The 24,045-nt window shown below is 41.3% G+C and overlaps 2 protein-coding genes across 5 annotated transcripts in view; one reads left to right on the top strand and one right to left on the bottom strand.

The window, feature by feature from the left end:
- The window catches only part of REC114 (REC114 meiotic recombination protein), a 131,158-nt gene extending 119,418 nt beyond the window's left edge, over positions 1 to 11,740 (top strand). For both annotated transcript variants that reach the window (XM_012640622.1, XM_012640624.1), the window contains 3 exons: positions 2,656 to 2,868; positions 8,250 to 8,336; positions 11,485 to 11,740. In XM_012640622.1, coding sequence (XP_012496076.1) covers positions 2,656 to 2,868; positions 8,250 to 8,336; positions 11,485 to 11,649 — 465 coding nt within the window. In that variant the 3' untranslated portion in view covers positions 11,650 to 11,740. The remainder of the gene's footprint in view (positions 1 to 2,655; positions 2,869 to 8,249; positions 8,337 to 11,484) is intronic.
- Positions 11,741 to 11,748: 8 nt separating this feature from the next.
- NPTN (neuroplastin) overlaps positions 11,749 to 24,045 on the bottom strand; it is a 66,428-nt gene continuing 54,131 nt past the window's right edge. The window contains exons 5-8 of one of the 3 annotated variants that reach the window (XM_012640621.1): positions 22,236 to 22,509; positions 14,487 to 14,508; positions 13,318 to 13,392; positions 11,749 to 12,776 (exon numbers count right to left, since the gene is read on the bottom strand). In XM_012640621.1, the coding sequence (XP_012496075.1) occupies positions 13,332 to 13,392; positions 14,487 to 14,508; positions 22,236 to 22,509 (357 nt within the window). In that variant the 3' untranslated portion in view covers positions 11,749 to 12,776; positions 13,318 to 13,331. The remainder of the gene's footprint in view (positions 12,777 to 13,317; positions 13,393 to 14,486; positions 14,509 to 22,235; positions 22,510 to 24,045) is intronic. The other 2 variants (XM_012640619.1, XM_012640620.1) reach the window with 2 other exon arrangements.

Genomic DNA, 24,045 nt, shown 5'->3' with positions numbered 1-24,045 from the left:
TCTCACTAGAGAATATATTTGGGGTGATTTATGACTGTTGGTATACTTGAAAACTTCTCACTTCCCAGCAAGGTGCTCTGACTTTTAATTATGGCATAAAAATAAATCTCATCAAGATTTCCAACCTAGCAGTCCTTTTGGTTAACCCAGTAGCAAGTTTTCTATTGTGGTAACCCATGGCATTGAGGATGTAGGATGGAGGTGTAACTAATTTTCAGACTTTTCCTGATGTACACCTTGGTTTTATCTTGGGTCCATATACATTGACTGAAGTGGTATTTCTGGCTTCAGATGATAAGCTCAAAATCTATCTGAGAATTTTACAGAGGCAAACAGGATTTCAGTTAGGCTATCAGACATTTAACCTACCCTGTCATGTTTTTGGAACTACACTCCAAAGAAACCCTAATTATTCAAACTGATTCTTATGTACACTCACAGATACCTCTAGACTTATATAATTGGTCTCAGATCTCTGTCTTGCTTACACACTTAGTAAGTGTCTGCTTGTGCATACAGCTTTTCAGCTAGCTGTGAGCTACAATTTCTAATGTTGACTGTTTCTCAAAAGGTTAATTACAGAATCACAAAAGAAATGGCTAATATAAAGGTACTTTATATAGATGTCATCATGTGGAGTCTAAAGTAGGGTAAGTTGGAAGCAGCTAATTAATTAACTGTCTACAAGAAATAAGCCCAGTTTTACAAAAGAAGATTCATAGTATTATCACAAACTGAGTGTACACTTCTCTTATCGATGCCTTTCCCTTCTGCAGGGAAAGTTAGCTTTCAGTGACTTGCCAATTTGGGGATTATCCATCCAAGAGAAAAATGGCTAAGGGCATGCATAGGCAATACACAAAAGAAAAAATACAAATGACCAGTAAGCGTAAGAAAGATATTCAACCTCACTTGTCATCGAAGAAATGAAATTTTTTTAAAAACTATGTTAACCTAGTAGGTTGGCAGAAATTAAAAATAAGAATCTCCAGTGTTGGAAGGGGAGGGAAATGGGTACACAGACTCTTGATGGGAGTAAATCTGTCCTATCTTGCCACAGGGCAGTTTGGCATTGCAAAACATGAAACGCACACATCCTTTGACACAGCAAGTCTGCTTTCAGGCATTTACACACAAAGATGTATGCATAAGAGTGCCTATCAAAGCTTTGTGGTTTATAGTAGGAAAAAGGCTGGAAATAACCTAAGTGTCCATCAGTAGAGAGCCGGTTAAAATAAAAGAATACTCTTCAGTCATTAAAAGTAATGAGGTATACTTCTATTTATATATACTGTTAAATAAAATTAGGCTACAGAACAGCAGTGTAGTTTAGAAAATATATATACACTACTTAACCTGAATATTATATATATAACCTATAAAATATATGTGTATATACATTTCCTTTTCATATTTTTTCAGTGTTAGAGGGAGTAATGATAATAGATTACTTTCATACTAAGGGGAAAAAAATTAAATGAATTAAAATGTGAAGAGAACCAAACAGTGGCAGTAAAAAAGGATGGGGTGTCTATTCTTCTAAACATGATACTTTACCATTTCTTAGCCACGCCAAGAGTTTTCTGTGTCCTAAATATATGGCCTTGCCTGTATTTACACTGTTTAACTAATTGTGTAAATTGTGAATAGGAAAATCAAGGACCATTTGTTTATAGGAACTTACAGGATTTTGTTAACTGTGGTTAGAAGGGTTTCAGGTTAGCCATGTGGTTTCTATATTTAAGAAGTGAAAAGGACCATCACTATGCTGAGCTTAGCATCTGCACTTCTTCACAGAAGAAACTGAACAAAGGTATACAGCACATATAATCCTGTTTGGGGTGGCTTTTATATAAGTTGACTCCTTTAAACTAGGCAGAATATTAGACTAGAAAAAGAAGAAACTACTTCTAAAAAGAAGAACTACTTCTAAAATAATGGTTCTATGTTGTTAGTACAATCTAGATCTATTTTTAAACTTATAGTCAAGTAAGTTTGATGTAGTTGACAGATTTTTAAAAATTTTAATTGCATCTGTCCCACATTTGCTAATTTGCCCAGGGATGTAACTCATACAGCAAATTAAAGGCAACATTCCACTGTGTGATTTGTATGGCAGTCTAGCCTCTTTAAGAATAAAGGGCACTACATGTTACTAACATGAGCTATACTGGCTTTGCTATTGTTAAGTTCACTGCCTTGTTTAATGTGGCATCTGCCTGGTTTCCTCTTTTATTTACTCTGTATAGAAAAATTTTGTTGAGCCAGGACTTTGCTGTATTATCTTCACTGATTTTCCACTTAAGGAATTAGAAACTATGAAATCTTTATTCCAAAGCAAGATAAAACACTGGTCTTCATTCAGTATAGTGACCTTCCTTGTCTTAATGACATGGGCTTTTCCATTTTTGTTGATGTCCGTTCCCTGAGGGAAATGAATTTTAGTATGAGGAACAGCTCCCAAAAGGGAGAAGAAAATGAATTTTTGGCTTTTCTGTACCTGCACCAACAAGCAAGGGTGACTGCTTAGCCACCCTTAGCCACACCTCTTCCCCCTCCAAGAAAAGGGAACCACTTGCTAGAAGACCCCACAGTAAATAAAGGTAAAGTGATATGTCGAGGTTCTCTCAGGATAACTTTTGACTTGTCAAACAGAACAAGAGTCGCATGTTTCGGGTACAGTTTAGTGGAGAGTCAAAGGAGCAGGCGCTGGAACACTGCTGCAGTTGTGTGCAAAACCTGGCCCAGTACGCAACCGTCCAGGTGCCCGATGGAATCATCCAGGAGCTTCGGCCCTGTCCTGGCCCAGCGAGGGCAAGCGAGAGCCAAGGGAAGGACCCTGCGAAGAGCGGCCCGTTACAGCACCGAGTAAGTAGGCTGACGTGTTGGCTGCACAAGAAACCTGACGATGTAATGCCCTGAGGGGGCCAAAAGCACAATGGGATGTGTTAAGTCCATTGGGTTTGTAGTTTTACATGATACCTCATGTTGAGTGACTTCTTAAAATCGAGATTGATACTCACTGTAGCTACCTGTAATCCAAGAAATTAGGAACAGAGTCCCAGCTGCATTCCAGGTGTCACTACAGAACAGTGATTCTCAAAGTAGGGTCCATGGACCCCTTCCTGAGATCCTTTCAGGGAGCCAACAAGGTCAAAATGATTTTCATAATATTTAAAGACATTATTTGCCCTTTTCACTGTGTGGACACCTGTATTGATGGGACAAAAGGCATCATGAGTGAAGCTGCTGTCTCTCAGGACAAATCAAGCAGTGGCACCAAATTATCCTAGTAGTCATCGTTAGTCACTTGCAGTGAAGATAAAATGACCCTGCATTATGCAGTACGATGGCTGTCTCCAAGGAAAGCGCCTGTGTGATGTTTGTGTTGTGAGTTGAACTAGCCTCTTTTTTCATGAAATAACATTATTACTCGAAAGAACAATGGATTATGGTCATTCAGATTTGGGTATTTGGCAGATATTTTCTCAAAAATGAATGAAGTGAGTCTATCACTTCAGGAAAACAACTGATAGTATTTATTGATAATGATAAAATTTAACTTTCAAATGAAAATTAGAATATTGGAAAACTTGTATCTGCCACATGAGCTTCACACCTTCCTGACCCAGAAGACTTTTCTGAAGGTGCTATTAATGAATGTGATAATTATTTTTTCACAATTACGTGACAGAATGTGTCAATATCTGAAAGATATGTATAGTTCAATGAATCAGTATTCTCCGTATGACCCCATGTGTGGTGCTACAGAATCATACGTGGATAAAAGAACTATTCGAAGTGCAAGATAGACACATGGATTGCAATATAACAGTATAACATGTTCATTGCTATGGTTTCAGATTCTATATCACAACTAACCTTCAAGCAACTATCACTTGTTGAGTTTGGGTGTCATATTAAGGAATATCCACAACTCTCTGAAAAGGCAAATTTAAAATACTCCTTCCTTCTCCATCTACATATCTATCTGCATGAGGCTAAATTTCCTTCACGTACTTTCTTTCATTTTTGAAACAAGGTCTCACTCTGTTGCCTGGGCTAGAGTGCAGTGGCGTGATCATAGCTCACAGCAACCTCAAACTCCTGGGCTCAAGCGATCCTCTTGCCTCAGCCTCCTGAGTTGCTGGGTAACTACAGACGCGCATCACCATGCCCAGCTAATTTTTTCTATTTTTTGTAGCAACAGGGGTCTCACTCTTACTCAGGTTGGTCTCGAACTGGCCTCAAGTGATCCTCCCACGTCAGTCTCCCAAAGTGCTAGGATTATAGGCATGCGCCACAGGGCCCAGCCTCTTCACGTACCAAAACAACATATTACAGCAAACTGAATGCAGAGGCAGCTATGAGAGTCCAGCTGTCTTCTATTAAGCTGAAGATATTTGCAAAAATTATATTACATGTTATTTTGGAAAATATTAATGTAATGATTTATTTAATGAATTAATATTTTAAAATTCTGTGTTAATTTCTAAGTATCAGATAGATGTAACTCAAACAAAAGTTCTTTAAGGGCCTCAATAATTTGTAACAGTGTAAAGGGGTCTTGAGATCAAAAGTCTGAAACTCGTTGCTCTAGAATTTCTCCCAGATATACATGTTCTAGCATTTCTTTGGCACAGTCCTAAATATTGTTAGAATAAGCACCTTACCTGTGCTCTCAAGATGAAATTTGTTTCAAGCTGGGTTTTTATTTTCTAATTTGGGAAATGATTGTCCAAATCTGGTTTTTCCTCATCCTATTAGTTTCCCTTTACCAAGACAATCCATTTTTGCTGTTTTATCACTAAGTTTTTTGTGATTCATAATTTATTCTAGGTGAACATAAATTTACCTTATTTAGTACAAAGTCTTTTTCTTTTTTTTTTGCTCCATAAGCAAGACAAAGTCTTTTTCTTTAAGCGGGCACTGCATGATTCCCTCTTGAATGTGTTCAGTTTGCCAAACAGATTCTGGTGTTGTAGAGTTCGTTCCCTTCATTTGACTTTTGTGAAGATGCCTTAACGCTGAAGATGCTCGTCTCACAAACCCTGGATCTAGTTCCAAACAATGTGCCTCATCAACCCCTGCTTTATTACTCCGAGAATCCCCTCCTGACAAATGGGATGGGGAGGTTTATTGTGAGTTACTTTATTGCTTATGATTCTTTGCCCTTTAAGTGGATTTTTTCATAGGTTTCGCTGACCATTAGATTCCAATGATAGCGCAGTAGCCCCAATCCACAGAGTGCAACAAGATCCCAACGGGGGCCCTTAGAAGCCCTCAGGTTGAGAAACACCTGGTTAGGCCACAGTTAACAAAATTACAAGGCTGAGGAAAAGTGAAAACTAAAATATGTGAAGACACATCAGGCTATACAATTATCTAGATGTTAAAAAATGCAAGATAAATTGAAGTTGTAACACGGAGTAACACGCAGCTGAGAGCTGTGAACTACGCAGCGGATGAAGGCTGGCTCCAAATGTCTACGTAGAAATAGCTCAGAAGTGGTTAGGAAACTTCCAGGTCTTTTCTTAATTCTATATTTAGAATCTTCTGATCTGTAATTTGGTGTTCTGAGTAGATGAGAGAGCACGATGTTGTGCAAAAAGCACAGGCTTTGGATTCAAATGGATCTAGGTTAGAATCCTGGCTCTCTTTCGTAGTAGCTGTGTGGTCTTGTGCAAGCCAATGAACCTCATCTGTAAAATTTTGGTGAGATTGAAATGCTGGATAGAAAGCACCTAGTACAATGCCTGCAAATATAATCTAAACGATATCCATGATTACTATTATTGACAGTACCATTACCTGTTCAGATGCGCCTTCCCTTGCAAATGAATTAACATCCCAGTCAATGAGCAAGGATCAGAACCTCCAGAGCCAAGAGGGGACATGACAAGATTAAGTGTCTGAAGCTGCAGAGCATTAGACAAGATAAAGCCACTGGATTAAGTCCAGAGTGCAGACATTGTGAGGCACTGCCTAGAACATTCTAGTCTTCCTAATGACAAAACATTCCCAGGTTTTCCCTTAACTGCTACAGTGGAAATTTGGGATCATGTTCCATTCCTTGGAATCCATCCTAAGAGTTGTAAGGCATGGCCAAGTTCTGGTCATCTTGCTGTTCTTTTATATTCAGGTGTGTCATTTTTTTAATCCTATATATTTTTTAGTCTATAATAGTTGTTCCCTTCTTTGCAAACAGAGATAATTCCATGTCTTTCTATTTCAAGTTCTTGAGTCATTTCCTGGCTCATATTTTAGTTTTTACTTTTTTTCAGCCTTGCAATTTTGTTAATTGTGGCCTAACCAGGTAGCTTCAACCAGAGAGGCTTCTAAGGCAACCCAGCCCAGCCCAGAGAGGAGGCGGATAAGACAGAAAAGAGGATGGCAGTTCCTATGTGAACTCTTTGTTAGCATAAAAAGCCCAGAAGAAAGTAGCCGGGGGCTTCAGCTACTGTGCACACAGAACCTTCCATTTCTATGCCTTGCAAGGGTTGGCCGTCTAATCCTAGAGCCCACTAGCCTCAGGTGTTTCAGTCACATTTGGCTTGTTTAGTGTTTGTAGCAGATTCTGGTTGACACTTTTCTCAGTTTGAAAAACATTGTGTGAGCTGAATTGTTATGCATCCTAAGAAAGCATCAAATATCAGAGCTGGCAGAAACACTAGGCACTAGAGTCTGACTTTTTATTTTTACAGATGAGGAAACTGAAGAAACTGAACAGAGAAATGGGGCTTGTCTAAGGGCTCCTGATTATAGAGTCCTTTGACCTTTTTGTTCATTTTGATTTTAAAATTCTTGACTAGTTTTTTGTTGTTGTTCTTTCCTTCCTTACTGTTCCTCCCTATCTGCCCTTTTTTGGATGCTTCCAGATCTAGTTTTCTGCTACATACTGACTGGCAACAATCAGCTCCTCTACAGGACAGAAGACAGAATTTGGCATCCTTTGCCTTCTGGCAGTCAGACATTTCCCTGATGGACAGAAGCGCCCTCCAGAGAGGGCCCTCCTTTCTCCCTGTATTACAGCCTCAGCTTATGCCTAGTGCAGGAACACCACTGCTTGTCTGGAGATAGCACTGCAGCAGCCACAGGTATCCAAGCATAGCAGGGCCTGCAGACATGTGGCTAGGAAGGAGCAGAGAGAGGGCCCTTCACGCCTCCAGGCCTCCTATACCTGGTTCATTACATTTGCCTGGAAAGCAGCCTGTGTTCTACCCGATTCCCTTGAATGGACCCTAGAGCATGCCTGCACCTCCTGCCTAGCACACAGCCCTCCAGCTCACCCTCCTGTGCGCCTGATGCACTTACGCACCCCTCCACTGCAGCACTGCCTGAGTCACAGGACAATCACCGTTTTATTTTTTAGGTTCTCACTAGGCTGTGGGTTTGGGAGGGCAGGACCTCTTGTCTTGTTCTTTGTAGCTCCCATCCCTGTATCACCCCAGTGTCTAGTATGTACAGGCACAAACAGTTGTTGAAAGAAGATATCTAGGAATTTTACTTATAAAAGAACTCATAGAACTTATTCCTTCAGTATGTCTAAAATGAGATTTAAACAAACACCAAACCCAGTTTTATTAAAAAATAGTTGCCTCAAAATTATAGCGGTTTCCCCTGTTTTGCATTCCTATAATGAACATATATTACTTAAATAACAGTTTTTAGAAGGTGACAAACCATGATCATCAGAAGCTGGGCCCGGCCACCGCAGGCAGCCCACCACAGCCACGGCACCTGCTTCCGTGGGTGCTGCCCTGAGCCCTGGGCTGGGCCTCTGGAAACAGAACGCCCCCACGTCTGACGCGAGACACACCCGCTGCAGGTCAGGAGCCACACATTTAAACTCTTTACGTACTTCTGCTGTGGTAAACCAAGTAACCTTCCATCTAAACCAGGACAGACCTCTGCGTACAACGATCTTTACCACTTTTACTGATGGTATTTCTTCTTTGAAAAGACTACATACTAGACACTGCGGTGATACAGGGATGGGAGCTACAAAGAACAAGACAGAGGTCCTGCCCTCCCAAACCCACAGCCTAGTGAGAACCTAAAAAGTAACACGGAGATTGTCCTGTGACTCGGGCAGCGCTGCAGTGGAGGGGTGCGTGAGTGCATCAGGCGCACAGGAGGGTGAGCTGGAGGGCTGTGTGCTAGGCAGGAGGTTTGTTTCCACTTCTTTGGCCTGTGGTATTTATGATTATGTTTAGCTAATCTCCTAACTGCACGTTGTTTTATTCCAGTCCCACCAGCACCCGGAAGAGCAGGCGCGTGTGACAGCCGGCACGGGCACTCCAGAGGGAAGGACCTCAGTGACACAGTTAGCTCAGGTAGACCCTATTTCAGTGTTCAGTCTTCTTGTCACAAAAAACAATGATCCCTAAGAATTTGTATCCCTCTTGTTAACTTCCTTGTTCTAGAATAGAAACCCACAGTGTTACTATAAAAGATGATAAAGACAGAGACAGGCCATTGTCACCTACCCCTGTTGTGAGATTAGACAGGATGGCACATACTCAAGAACTACCCTCCTGAGGAAATAAAAAGAGGAAGAGTGGTTGAATGTTTGAGAGAATTTAATCACCATTTTCCAAAAAAGAATAAACGGAAGAATTTAACTTAATTTTGGAAATGAAATTTGGGAACTATTTTAAGACAAGTATCAAAATAAATCTGGAGTCAGATCTACGATGGTTTCTACAGGGGCAAATTTTCAGTGCTAAGATCTGGATTCAACTCTTGTTACGTCAGACGTGCTTCAGCCCCTTTCCTCTTGCTGCAAAACCTCTTCATTCAAAATCACAGTGGCTTGATGTCCACTCTGCTGGGAGCTCTGCGAGGACTTTGTCTCCCTCAACTGCATTTCCAGCTGCACTTGGCAGCAGGTGTTCACACCAATAGCTAGCTTATGCTGTCCACAGAATTCTGCATGGAGTTCATAAGTATTCAAAAATGGATATTCTTTACTGCATTTATTAAAACTGTGCTAACAGTGGCACAAAAAAGAAAATATGGGTGTTTCCTCCATCTGCCTTACCACTAACTCAAAATAAAAGGACAATAATATAGAATGAAGAATTCAAGAGGTAACAAGAATAAATAAGAATTCATGTTTATTTCTTTTAATAACTCAGCAGCTATGACAGAAAAAATTAAAAAGCCTATTTGTCCAGCAGCAGAGCAGACTTCATACTGCCCATATTTGTATTAAGTTTAGGGGTTAATTGAATCTGAGAGGCTGAGGACACTAGAGTTACCAAAAAAAAAAAAAAAAAAAAACCCACAAAAAAACAAGGCAGGGTTTGTCTGATGTCCTTATTTAGGAAATATGAGTTGCTATAAAAAGTGTACCTTTGCCGAGTTTATTTACAGTTGGAAGAACCATATACAAATGAGAAAATGCATGAGGCCTAGAGCTCAGATATGTCATTTGTTTGCTCTAACCTTTTGGACAAGTCAGTCTGTGAATGTAAGTTGGTAAAACTTTTCAGAAGGCATCTTAGCAATATATACCAAATTTAATTTTATATTTTATTTATAATTCCATTTCAACTACACAAATACACATAAGTATGTTCATCATTTTTAGAATAACCAAAAATTGGAAACATGAATGTTCATTTATTAGGATACTGAGTGGTTAAAGTGTGGTGTAACTATAAATGGGATAAAAATGCAACCAATAAAAGTGATATAGATCCTTATCTGTTGACATGGAAAGATATTCACAATACATTTTTTAAAAAGGAGGCTACAAAACAGCATGTCTGATTCCACTTTTGTAATAAACACACACAAAGTTTGGAAGGATATACGCTAACATTAACAATGGCTCCCAGTGGAAACAGCTCCACGTTATTTTCATTTTTTTATTTATACCTTTAGGCAGTCTGAAGAGCCAATATGTTTTTTTTTCTTTTTTCAGAAATCCATGTTAGCATGAAGAGCCAATCTGAATTTACAGAAGTAAAATTCTATGACAGATAGTTCCTAGAGAAATGTCAATTGTATACTTATGCACCAAACCGTGCTATCCATAGAAAGGGAATAAAACCACCACCTACCTCATAGAATTAATGTGAAGAGTCAATAAGATGTCTGCACCAAAGGAAGCAGACCACACAGAGCTGCAGCCTGTCGTCATCATGTGGGATAGTGGATCCAGTGTTGCCAGATATTCCAAATTGTCAAGCACAGTCAGACTTTCATTTGAACTCTCCTAATATTTAAATGTTGGCAACTTATTCAACTGGTTTTAAAACACTGCAGGTTACCAAAGAAAACATACAGATGGCAAATAAGCATATGAAAAGATGCTCGACATTATTAGTCATTAGGGGAATGCAAATTAAAACCACAGTGAGATATCCCTGCACACTTATTAGAATGGCTAAAATTAAAAACAAAAACTGATGATACCAAGTGCTGGATAGATGAGCAACTAGAACAGAACTCTCATATGCATTGCTGGTGGAATGTAAAATGGAACAGCCACCGTGTATAACCATTTGGCAGTTCTTACAAAGTTAAATATACACTTACCATATGACCCACTCCTAGATATTTACCCAAGCGAAATGAAAACCTATGTTTATAGCAGCTTTATTCATAATCGTAAAAAGCAAAACAACCCAAATGTCCTTTAACTGGAGAATGGATAAACAAACTGTTGCACATCCAAACAATGGAATACTTACTCAGGAATAAAAAGGAATGAACTACTGATACATTCAGTGACATGGACTAATCTCAAATACATTATGCTAAGTGAAAGAAGCCAGATTTCAAGAGTATTATATATTATGATTTCATTTATATGACATAATGAAAAAGGCAAAACTATAAGGAATAAAAAAATCAGTGGTTCCCAGGGGTTAAGGGTTTGACAACAATAGGTAGAGAATTTTTTGAGAGGTGATGGAAATGGCTCAGTATTTTGATTGTGGTGATGGTTACATGCCTATTTGTCAAATCTCATAGATGGCCAAAAAAAAGACGTGTTGGTGAACTAATTTTGTCCTTTGGGCAGTTTGTGACCTTGCTCACATTCAGAACCCAGCTTCCACATAGTGGACTGTTCACACCCATTCTACAACTTACTCTGTGGGGAAGATGAACTAAACTAGTGGAGTTCATCTGTCAATAGGTTTCTTGTCAATCCACAGGATGTTATCAGCACAATATTCTTCATCTAAGAGGATCTCAGTTTTGCAGATCATTTCATCAATACATTTAAAATACTTTCCTTATGGATACAAGTTTATCTCACTTTCTATGCATATTCAGGAAATGTATATACGAAGTTATAAATGTAACAGTAAAACTTATGTAAAGGAAGCCTGTAAAACTGATTAACACTCTAATTTTCTGCTGTGTGTTTCCCTAATCTTACCTTAAAGCATTGTTTTTCTATGTTCTACTCAGGGTATTGCTGTCGCCTGTAATCTCTAATAAACTGTTCTTCTGGTATCTCTGCAGTCTATCCTGGCATCGGAGGAGCTGCCCCTTGTCTATGAACAATCTGCATGGGGCGCGGGAGAGTTAGGCCCCTTTCTACGCTTGTGCCTCATGGATCAGAATTTCCCAGCTTTTGTGGAAGAGGTAGAAAAGGAACTTAAAAAGCTGACAATGTTGAGAAATTAATGTTCTCTGTACATATATAACACAGGAACTTCAAAGTACAGTAAAATTCTTCCTCCTAAAACTAAAAAAAGATATTAGAATAAAGAGCATTGTTCCAAACACCTTTTATCAATGTTTTATTTTTAAAAACAGGTGAATCCACTTTTTTTATACATCATTGCACTTCAACAATTACACAAAACACAAGTACATGCATCTACAGTTATGCACCGCATGAGAACCGTTAGGTTATAAAATCTACCATCAACCATTAAATCAATGTGAAAAAATACAGTGTCAAACCAAAAAGTATTAACTATAGTTGCATAGAATATCACCATGCTATAACATTTCAAGGTCATTGAAAACAAAAGGAAAATTATAAAAGTTTGCCTTGATTGAATGTACAAGAATAAGGTTCAACACATCAGTGCAAAAGGATTTAAGAATTTACACGATTTAACAAAAGAAAAAATAATCACTTAAAAAGCAATCATGTATATACTGCAATTCATTTTACTCATTCAGTGGACTGTTCCAGCTTCTTATTAAAGTCATAGGTTAAGCCCTTAAAATTATAGATTTCAGTTTATATTACTCATCTTTATGTACCAGAACTACACATTTCCTCATCTGACAACATACAATAAAGAATGAATATCAGCAGCTTAAAAATGAAACAAGCATTTACTTTATTTTGGATTTCTCCCATCCCCAAAAATATAAATATATATATATATATATTTATATACTGTATATATCTGTAGGTTTTGCTGTACTTTACAAAAAGGTATCACTAGATGGCAGCAGTGCATTTTAGAGCTTTGCCAATTTAACAGCTGCATTAAGTAAAAAATGGCGCATGCACGATCTGATCCTCAGAGGACCTTTTCACTTCTATTTAAATATTTTAACAAAGGAAAAAAAAGCAACATTCACAGCACATCAAGCCCAAAATAGTTTACACCTTCTACACTGAAGCATTGTTTAAAATGTACCTGGCTAGGTCACCCTTACAGGAGAGGCTAAATAAGGCATGCTTTAGACAGTCATTGTGGTGTTGCTCACTTGAAAGGGGAGAGAACCAAAGAGGTCCAAGCAGAAAATTTAGCAGGTCATGTTGCCACCAGTTTCAGGAACTTAAAGATCTGTAAAGAAAGATGTATTTGGAAATTAAAAGGGATTATGCACTGTCACTCAGGACTCTACCACAGTGCCACATAAAATAAAGCTCTGGTTCAAACAGCATGCTCAGGGATGTGGTGTGAAATTCCGATCTCCATGTGCCTAACAGGATGGCATTCTAGCCCCGCTGCTGCCTGGCCACCATTCTTGTCTTGCCCTCAGAAGCAAGGACTAATAGGCCTCTGGGAATAATCCACCTAAGAAGGTGACAATTTAATTTCTACCCCTTTTTAACGATATATGTAAATAGTAGCTCAAAGTATTTATTTTAAAACATCATGCATATTCTGAAATGGCATTTATATAAATATGTGAAATAACGCAGCTGAAAAATGCTCCCAGTCACTAAACTGAGAGGGCGGCACTTGTTCCATCAGTATCGGCTGCTCTGAAATGAACTAAAAGACCTTCTAACATAACACCATCTACTGAATTTAACAAGGTCAACAGAGGCACATTCCTTTGAATATAATCTTTAAAACTGCTAAAGAAGGCCATACTTACATTATAAGCAGTACTTAATTTGTGTTTCTCTGGCGCAAGTTTTTATCTTTGTGATTGTTGGTAGAGTTGGTTTTCCTTTGAAGGAAAAATGGCATTACATGAGTTAAACTAAGTAACAACTTTTGAAAGTATAACACATGGAAATACAAGGACTCTTTCACCTACTGCCATCCCTGGTGTAGTAAGAAATCTTACCGCACAATATTAGTGCATAAAAACATTCTTTATGTAAAGTACCTACAGGTTGAGTATCCTTTACCCAAAATGCTTGGGACCAGAAGTGTTTCAGAAAATGGATTTTTTGGATTTTGGAATATTTGCATTATACTTACCAGTTCAGCATTTCTAATGTAAAAATCCAAAATCCAAAATGCTTCAATGAGCATTTCCTTTGAGCATCATGTTGGCACTTTAAAAAATTTTGGAGTTTGGAGCATTTTTGGATTACAGATTTTCATATTAGGGATAACTCAACCTGTATATACCTTCGATTAATCCTCCCTTTGACTCCCAAAGCAGACAACATACATGTGACTTTCCTTTTGATTTCTCAACTATAATCCAATTACTATAAAGGTGAGAGTGAGTGAATTTTTCTCCGCTGAACACCACTGTCTCTTCTGAACTGATAAAAAATAGTCATGAGAGCTGCCAGTGCTGTGCCCTCTGATACTTAAATAATTTGGGCACTGTTTACCTGCCTCTCGCTCCTTAGTCCCCAACTCTAGGAGATTATGCCAATCTTGGACTGATTCCATATTGGAGCTCCACCTCCCCTGGATACCAGCTTATCCAAGAGAGATTTATCTATGCTATATCTATGCTATAGTTCCAGCTTGAAATTAACAAAACCTAAAGCCTCAAATATACTGGTCATTTCCCCTGCATTATCAGGTTAAGCATATATAATGTGCGAAAATAAAAAAAAAAAATTTTTTGTTTTGCATGGTATTCTAATTTGTATGGCTACTAAAAATAAGACGGTGCAGCCTGTCCTGGGAATCAAATGGTCTTTAGTCAAATCCATGCCAGATTAAGAAGTCTACACTTCAACCCTTCATTTCCACTGTCTTCTGGAACTACAATCTTAGCTACTCCATTTGATTAAACTGCAAATACAACATAATTTAGTCAGAAACTGTCAAATCAACGTCCAATAAAGTACTTACATTGGCCCAGCTGGTTCATCATCTACATGGGTGTTCAGTTTTTTAATAATCCATGAGAGATAAGAGAGGAAAGGAGAAAATTATTAGACTCTGCATAAGGATTAATAGAACAGCAAACTGCAAGTGGCAAACATGGCTATTCATAGCATTTATTAAAGGCCATTCCATCTGGAGGTGCAAAACACTCATGGAGTTATTATTTCTAGATTCAAGTTTTAATGGCAGGTATGTTGTTTCAATGGTTTTAGTTAACACTTTGAATGCTTGTCATGAAAAACTGCAACTGTAGCGGACAGATAGGCTGCAATATCATTATACTCATCTTGTCCCCAAGTTCCAGTGGTTCACTCTTAGATAGATGAGAAGACAAACCAACATTTCAGTTGTAAAATCCTGCTGTTTGTTTTCTTGTGGTGAATGCATGCAGTTTTGGCTCAACCCTGCAATGTAAATGGATGTGTACATTCTGTACGTTTAGCTACACATCCTCACTTCCCCAAAGGGCACTCTGTTTTCCTTGCTATTTTTTAATCTTTAGGAGAGTATTTAGTCTGGAGAATGAGACTAAGGAAGAGGCAGCCACAATAGTTCAACCTGATACTGGGTCAGCCATGCTGGGCTATGCCAGCAACAAGCATCTGCATACCAGAGGATGTTCTGTGACACACCAAGGAAAGCTGAATAGTGGTGACATCCCTCTAGAAAAGACTTGAGATACAAAGACAGGCTCACTCTTGCACCCTGGCCAAAACCAGAACCCAAACCCAGGTGAGCCATGAGATATCTTTTTTTTTAATCAAAAAGCTTATATTATCTGAGTTTAGAAGCCTTCTTAAGTTGATACTTTATGATTCTGATTTATAAGTTTTTCTTTCCTATTTCAACTAAGGGCAACCTGGTCCCCTTTAAGCAGATATATATATATATATATATATATATATACATACATAGAATTTTTTTTTTAAGACCCACAAAGGGGAGGGAACAAGTAAGTGCTCTTAGTTTTTATTATACAAAAGTCAGGTGGACTACATGATTCAGACAGTTTGATTTCACTGAAGGCTTTTAGAAAAACTCTCAGCAGGATTCCACAAGGGGGCTTGGTGCACATGAAGCAGTTATGGAGATTACAGTCTCGGTGTAGGCATCTGCAGGAGCACACGTCGGGAGTAATGTCTGTCAGAGGGAGACATTGCTCCACCTGTTCCTTGGAGGCAACGGAGAGGCAAAGCCACCGCCAGCACACACAGTGACTGGAGCAAAAAAGGATTTCAAAAAAAAGAACTAACCACAAACCAATGACTCGTCAGCCAAAACAATAGGCTAGCGACACACCAGTGTCCACAGGAGTCCACTACTAACAACAGTACACTATCGAACAGGTACAGAGAACAAACTAAGACTGAAGGACACCTAGGACATCTGTGTGCTGTGTATGCAGTAGAGAGATACAGAGACATACCAGGTACTAAGACACACAAGCCCAGCCTAAATCCTCCCCTCACAACATCCTAATGCTCCGCATCTCGGCCAAGCCAGCTCAGCTACATGCTAGGAACTAAGCACTTTGGGGATTTAAAGAAAAAGACACAGGAGCAAACTTAGAATATTTTTAGTGCTCTGGCTGTGCACCCAAAAATACAAAATTCTAATGCAAGATAGCTGAATCAAGAATAACACCCATCTACTCCCAATATTAAAACAAAAAGCAGGGGAGGGAGAATTGCAATAGCCAGGCTACTCTTTTCAAAGCATGACACTAGGCACCAACCCAAGCACCTCGCACCGCAGGCTTTTTTGCTTTTGGAGTGGGGTATTCCCTGGTGTCTGATTAGTAACATCACTTTCCAGCCGAACAAGCTGGTAACATGCAAAGGGCTGCATGGAGGTGTTTTAGCGACAGTGCCTCTGGCGTAGCTGCCATGCCTGCAAGTGGGAGCAGCGGAGTCTCACACTGGGGGCCAAATCCCAGGAGCCCCCCGCCCTCTCTCTCCCCAGATCCAATGTCACATTGACAAAGAACAAAGGAAAGAGCCTCATGTCTCCCCACTCTCCTGGACTGAATCACTATCTGCAGCACCACTCTCCCTTACAGGTCTGACAAAAAACAACTTGACCCCTAATAGGGAAGTCAGGAGAAGGGGAAAGAACAGAACTACAGAAAAAGGTACGAAAATCAAAGTAAATGAGGAGTAAACAGCAAACTGAAATCCAAATTAGTTGTGAAAGTGAATGAAGTAAACTTGAAGAAAAGTGTTAACATTATGAACTGTGCATCGTATAGACTGAAGCGGAGATTAAACAAACTCCAAAAGCATGCATATCGCTCACTTACCACCATGTTTTAAGGGTTTGATGCAATTGAGGGGGGAAAAAAAAGAAGTCATAGTAACCGACAAATATCAACATACCCCCAAACCCTCAGGCCAAAAGATAGCCGGCTTAAACAATGACTGTTCTCTCCACCTCGGTATTACAGACACTGGCTAGATGAGAGGAAGAGGACTGGGGGGGAGAATGGAAACAAGATGCTTCTGGAATCCACCTTATGAGACTGAAGTTTCTGGTGGAGCTGTTGCACACACAGATTGATCTGCATGTTCAGTCTTCCCAACCATATGCACTACGGCCCTCGCTCCGTCTATATCCGCCTCATCATCTAGAAGGGGTACTCTGCAATGTCTAGTAAATAACAGATTGCCTAATGCAGGTATCACCTCCAAAAAGATGGCTTTAAAGTCAAAATAACAGAGTTGACTCTCTGGTCAAAGCTCCTTTGTCATTGTGTTCATCTCACTGAGGATGGGGTTTTATGGTTTCTAAATCCACTTAAATTTTGCTTGATCTCTGCAGATGAGCATTAAACCCAATAGAGATTAACGATGACTTCCAATTTTCTCCCTTGTTTTTGGTCCTATTGCATTTTCTCCATAAGGTAACTTGTTACTGACTCAGATGACCCCTAGTTAACAGATACTGAATGTGTGTTTTTCATGTCATTTTCCATACCCCTGGCCTGCTGTAAGGGGTTTATATGCTACCAAATGTTTTGACAAACTAATGGGTATTGGAACATTAGTATAGCTCTTAGTTCTAAAGTATCTAAGAGCTTGAATATATCAGAGCCACTAAAAATGGCTCCCTCAAATATTTTCTCCACCAGTAACTTAAAGAGTCCCTTTGATTTGCTTATAAAAATTATCCTGATATGAAAATAGAAAGTGCTTTCTGATGCCAGCACTTCTTTTCTTCAATCAGCTACAGTTTTAATTTGATGTTTGTGAGGTCAATAAAATGCCCCGGAGAACTGAAGGCCCCAGCAATTAAGCAAGTTCACGTCCCATCTCCCTGCAGCTCTCGGAGGGTAGTCGGCAGGGAACCAACACAGAAGGTGTATTCCAGCAGGTGCCAACTGTAACATGGATGGAAGACTAGAGGATGCTAGCTTGACCTAGTCTTTTTAGAGAATTATTAACATTTTCAGGGAATGCAGTCAAGTGGTGAATAAAGTGAAAAACAAAGCTTTTATTTGGCTCCATGATTCACTTGTTCCTGAAAACACTGAAGGTAAAAGGTGATATGTAGATAATTCACCTACACAACAACCTACTAGGCACTGATCCTCAAAGAGACCGTAACAGGGGATTAAAGAAATGTAGGTGTGAGATTTCATTTACAAAATGGCCTGAGAATATTCCAGTAGATAAAAAGACATGGGGCTTTTTTTTTTTAAAGGAAGCAGTTAAACCTCAACTCTAAACGTTTTCAGTGAGAACTCTAAAGTGATATTTGCTTTTCTAGTGAAACACACTCAAATTAAACACTATATAAATTCAAATTTGTGTGTTTTTGTATTTTTGTATTGTTCGCCTTAGTGCTTTTCTAGTAAGGGCATGACTTACCAAGAACTCCCAGACTACCCGAAATATGAATACTATGAGTTTGTATAAAAACATTTCAGTGAGTCTGAAATGAACCATAGGTATATCTTGACAATAAAGTACCTATTTGGCAGAGAAAAAGCATGTCAGGCCCATAAAAAAGGTTCCCATTTTCACAATGGCATAAATAAGCCAACAAAGAGCCACAGATGATTAATTATCTGATAGGTAAAAATTTATCACCCCTAAAACTCCCAAGTTTGTATCAAATATAATGCACTTATTTGAAAAAGCAGTGTATGCATGTATCTGTAAGTAAACGCTGGGGGAGCAAATGGGAATAAAGTATGTAGGTGAGTTTGTCCTTGCTGTGAACTGCATAGGAGTTGAGGGGAGAGTGGCTAAAGAAGAAAAAGCCACAGAATAAAGAAAACTCACAGAAGAACAATTGACCTTTTGTTGTTGTTGTTGTCATTTAACAGTTACTTCCAGGAGAGGTGAGGAAAAAGGGGGAGGAGGTGGGAGCAGGGAGGAGTCTGGGAAAAAGGTGGAGAGACAAAGGAGAAAAGCATGGAATGGGGATGCTAGAGCAAGGGCAGGGAATGGAGGCGGAGAATGGAGCCTGGCCCACACTGGCTGTCAGGAAGGAAGGAGAGAAGGCAAACCTTGCAATCATTCCAGCACCCCACACTTTGCACCCCAATTCAGCAACAAAGAAGTAAAAGCTGCTTGCATTACAGTATTCTCCCAAGAGACTAGAGCAAGGAGGTTTTACTTTTTGCACTTACCCTGCAGTCATCTCTTATGTGCGATTCGTTCACTGTCTATATAATAACTTAGCTTAAAAGAAGTATCTTCCCTCCAGGAAGCTGTTCAGAAGATTTGCTGGCCACAGATGTCTCCTATAAAAACTGGTCCCCGATTTGAGTCCAATAAGCAAGAAACTCTTTTAAAAAGATAGCTGCTTCCCTAGGCAGGTGTCTGCACTTTTCTGACAGAACAATACTAACCATTTCTCCAATCTAACCAGAAGGCCTGCCACATACACTGCAATAGCAACCTCGTAAATGTAGTGGGTTCTTAGGATAAAGACTGGACCTCTGATGGGGACATGCTAGGCCAATGTGTCACTCTGTCGTGAAAGCGCCAGCCAGCCTGTTTTAAAATTCAAATATCAGGTTCTGACGCCCATCTCTGCCCTCTCTTACCTGACTTTTTGCCTCTCAACCTTTCCAAAGGGTGGGCTGAGGAAGGCGGTATGTGGCAAAGCAAAAGCATTCTGAGGGATGGAAAGGCCCCTTTTAGGAATGAGGCATAACTGCTCCCAAAGAGCCAAAGTTGAAAACACACAAAAGGCAGGCAACTCTCTCCCTTTACTCTCAAGTCTAAATATAGGTGTACTCTGCCTTGGGAGTCCTAGTAAGTAGCAGGAAAGAAAAATCTGGAGAAAAAAAGCATTAGGGATACATGACAATCCCGAGAAAGCAAGTTCACTTCCCAGAGTAGGAGAGTAAAACTCCTGGGGATGCTCCCATGTTGCAGGGAACTAGACCACTCTTACAAAGGCCCATCTGCTTCCAGCTGCCGCCCATCAGGCTCCCATCCACTTCACTGCTCAGTGTACATCTGGAGGGGAGCTCACCAGGCCTTCCTGCAGGTGTTGACAGCATCAACAAAAAACTTCTTCACCAACCTCACTTACCCTAATACTCACTCTACTTACTGCAAGCAAAGAGATTTAGGAGCTGCTGAGAAGAAAGGGAAAAAAAGGACAGAGCTGTTGCTCTCAAACATGTCCTTCCAGAGAGTCTAAAGCCACTGGCATGCCTTTGGGGCTACACTCTTTCTGGGAGAGCACCAGACCTCACTTAGTATCCTCCACTGACAGACATGGTGGGGTGCCGTAGTCCTACTGTTCGGCCAAACGGACAAGTCAATTCTGTGGGGCAGAATACAGCACCACAAGTACACAAGCACAGGTCCCAGATCAGCCAAACTACAGCTGGCAACCCCTCCATCACCCTAGGTCTACAGCCAGCAACCCCACCATCACCCCAGGTCTACAGCCAGCAACCCCACCATCACCCCAGGTCTACAGCCAACAACCCCACCATCACCCCAGGTCTACAGCCAGCAACCCCACCATCACCCCAGGTCTACAGCCGGCAACCCCACCATCACCCCAGGTCTACAGCCGGCAACCCCACCATCACCCCAGGTCTACAGCCGGCAACCCCACCATCACCCCAGGTCTACAGCCAGCAACCCCACCATCACCCCAGGTCTACAGCCAACAACCCCACCATCACCCCAGGTCTACAGCCGGCAACCCCACCATCACCCCAGGTCTACAGCCGGCAACCCCACCATCACCCCAGGTCTACAGCCGGCAACCCCGTCATCACCCCAGGTCTACAGCCGGCAACCCCGCCATCACCCTAGGTCTACAGCCGGCAACCCCGCCATCACCCTAGGTCTACAGCCGGCAACCCCGCCATCACCCTAGGTCTACAGCCGGCAACCCCGCCATCACCCCAGGTCTACAGCCGGCAACCCCACCATCACCCTAAGTCTATAGCCGGCAACCCCACCATCACCCCAGGTTTACTGCAGCAACCCCACCATCACCCCAGGTCTACAGCCAACAACCCCACCATCACCCCAGGTCTACAGCCGGCAACCCCGTCATCACCCCAGGTCTACAGCCGGCAACCCCACCATCACCCCAGGTCTATAGCCAGCAACCCCACCATCACCCTAGGTCTATAGCCAGCAACCCCACCATCACCCCAGGTCTACAGTTCACAACCCCTCCATCAACCCAGGTTGGCTTCCACTGAGCTTAGGGGCATACCATGTGTGGGGCACACTGTTCTAGTCTAGCCAGTGACAGACAAGTGGTAGTAATGGTTGACTGGCCAATTAATTTCCTTTTGCTGGTCATGTTACAGGGCTGGAGGGTGGGGAAGGGGAGCTCTGAAATACCTGATACAAGTCTCCATCAGTAGTTTCTCCCTGCTTGTAATCATGGGTAGATATGAAAATCCATGATAAAATTTAAATTACAAAAATTTCCCAGGACTTTTCTGACTCTAGCCATATCCAATAATGAAAGATTTTAGCTCTTACTTCTTTCTAATGCTTAACAATTCACTGTGGTCCTGCTGCTACTATCTACTCCCTTCTCTGACCCTAGGCCAGCTTGAGGGCACTGCCTTGGGGCATGGACTCCAGGTGTTACCACCCAGCTTTCTCTGTCTTAACCTGGGTCAGTGGATACATCAGACACCCTCCACCATTTATATCTGTGAAACACAGAAGAGCCAACCAGCAGAGAGCCTTAAAGACCTATCAAAGGGCCAACCAAAGGAACCAAAGGCTGGCTTGTTCCAATCAATGGCTTTGCGAGTCTGAGTGGGCTGGGGCAGTTACCTATGGGGGCTATACCAGGCAACCATGTGACAACCAATTAGATACCTTAAATCTGACTGAAAGGCCAGGTTGCCTGCGATCTTGGGGTGGTGTCTAGGCTTGACTTGGATTTTCCTCAAGCTCAATCTGCCTGATGATCTGTACTGAAGGAGGACAGAGCTGAACAAAGAGACTGACAGCTGCCCATTCACTACATGGGGCCTGAAAGGCAGACAGACTGGGGTTTGGAGAATACCCAGAGAGAGAGGGCTAGTTATATTTCTAGGTGGCTAATGCAAAAAACCTTAGCAGTAGGGAATTAGGAACTGGTATAAGAATTTTTCTTCTTTCCTTTTGGGACTGAATCCCAACATCTTTATAGTCCTGTTTGGGTACTTGGCTACCACCCGAGGGAAACAATCCCAACATTACAACTATTTTGTAGGGATGCTCTTACCATCAGGAACCTCATCTGGCCTCTTCCTCTTCTCATACACAACAATGATCACCACAAGGATGATAATTTCAGCCAGAATTCCCAAGAAAGGCCAGAGTGGGGCCAGGTGGCTCCGTACCCTGAGGATGGTGACAACGGAGGCAGAGCCAATAGAGTTGCTAGCATTACATTCATACTCGCCAGGGTCTTCTGTGATCTGAAGGTTCATAATGCTCAACTCGGTGTAATTTTCCTTGTTGATGATGAAGAAGCGGCCAGAAGTATTGACAAGCTCCTGTAGAAAAAGTGAGAACACACAAAAGTCAGAGTAGATGAGCCAGTGTCCAAGAGAGGGTGCCACTGTTCTTCATTCTTATCAGGGCACTGGCTGGAATGAAGGAGCAGTGTCAGGTACCATCTTTGTCTAAGGAACTCTGAGCACTTCGTTATGACTTCCCTTTAATATCAACAACAACAACAAATCAACAAACTTCTGGTAGAGCCAGGGTACAAGCCTCCCCTGCTGTTGGTCCTCTGGACTTCTCCAACCTCCATGCAGTGAGTAGAGATCCTACCGTTTACAGACCCAAAAAAGACCAACAATCTAGTAAATGCTGCTTCAAACACCAGATAAGAAACGGTAGCAGGAAGAGGATAAGGGAAGCAGGGCTGTGACCCCCACTGTCAGACCTGTCCAATGACTTCAGAGTCAGCACATATACTTTGCGCTTGGTAAGTTCTGAAAAGTCTTGTTAAACTTCCTTCACGGCAATGCCAAGAAATCTCTCCTAGTCAGAGTGGGAGAAATTCATAACTTCCCTTTCCTTCAGGACTACAGGGTTAGAGGAAAGGTTATTCAATCAATCAACAAATACTTACTAATGTACACTCCATGTGTTATATCCTACTAAGGGGAAGGTGATATAGACAGGGAGAAGTAAGACATAAAATGAATAAGGAGCTTAGCCTCAAGAGGGAACTGATATCCAAAGGGAAGAGTGGTTACAAGACTGTGTTACGAAGCCTGAAAAGAGTCTGTACAGAGTGCTAGGGGGCACAGGTTGAGAGGCCACTGCCAGAAAGAGTGAGAGAAAGATTCTCATAAGAGCTAACATTTGCACTAGATGCTGGAGGAGAGCTGATCAAGCAGGGAGAAGTACTCCAGTCAGAGATCTGCACATGTGTGAAGGCAGAGGTGTGAGAGTGCAAAAGCTGGGGTTTGAGTGCAACTGGGATGGCTTGCAGCATACTCAGTTCAGGGGATCCTGGCAGGGAGGAAAATGAACTTGTGTGTCTTCACTCTGCAACAATTAACACATAACCAGAAATAGCAGAAAAAAAGGGGGAAGATTATCCCCAAAATGATTCCAGGTATAGCAGCAGTCCCCAACCTTTTTAGTACCAAGGACCAGTTTCATGGAAGACAATTTTTCCATGGACGGGGGCAGGGATGGTTTGGTAACGATTCAAGCACATTACATTTATTGTGCAGTCAGACCTCTCTGCTAATGATAATCTGTATTTGCAGCTGCTGCCCAGCGCTAGCATCACCACCTCAGCTCCACCTCAGACCTTCAGGCATTAGATTCTCATAAGGAGCACGCAACCCAGATTCCTCACATGCACAGTTTACAAGTAGGGTCAGCACTACAAGAATCTAATGCTGCTGCTGATCTGATAGGAGGCGGAGCTCAGGCGGTAATGCCAGTGACGGGGAGCAGCTGTAAATACAGATGGAGCTTTACTTGCTCACCTGTTGCTCACCTCCTGCTGTGAGGCCTGGTTCCTAATAGGCCACAGACCAGTACCAGTCCGTGGCCCGGGGCTTGGG

This window comes from Propithecus coquereli, unplaced genomic scaffold (assembly GCF_000956105.1).
Source record: "Propithecus coquereli isolate 6110/MARCELLA unplaced genomic scaffold, Pcoq_1.0 Scaffold155, whole genome shotgun sequence".
In the NCBI taxonomy this organism is placed as follows: domain Eukaryota; kingdom Metazoa; phylum Chordata; class Mammalia; order Primates; family Indriidae; genus Propithecus; species Propithecus coquereli.
The sequence above is the reverse complement of the archived record's forward strand: the minus strand, read 5'-3'. Positions and strand labels throughout refer to the sequence as shown.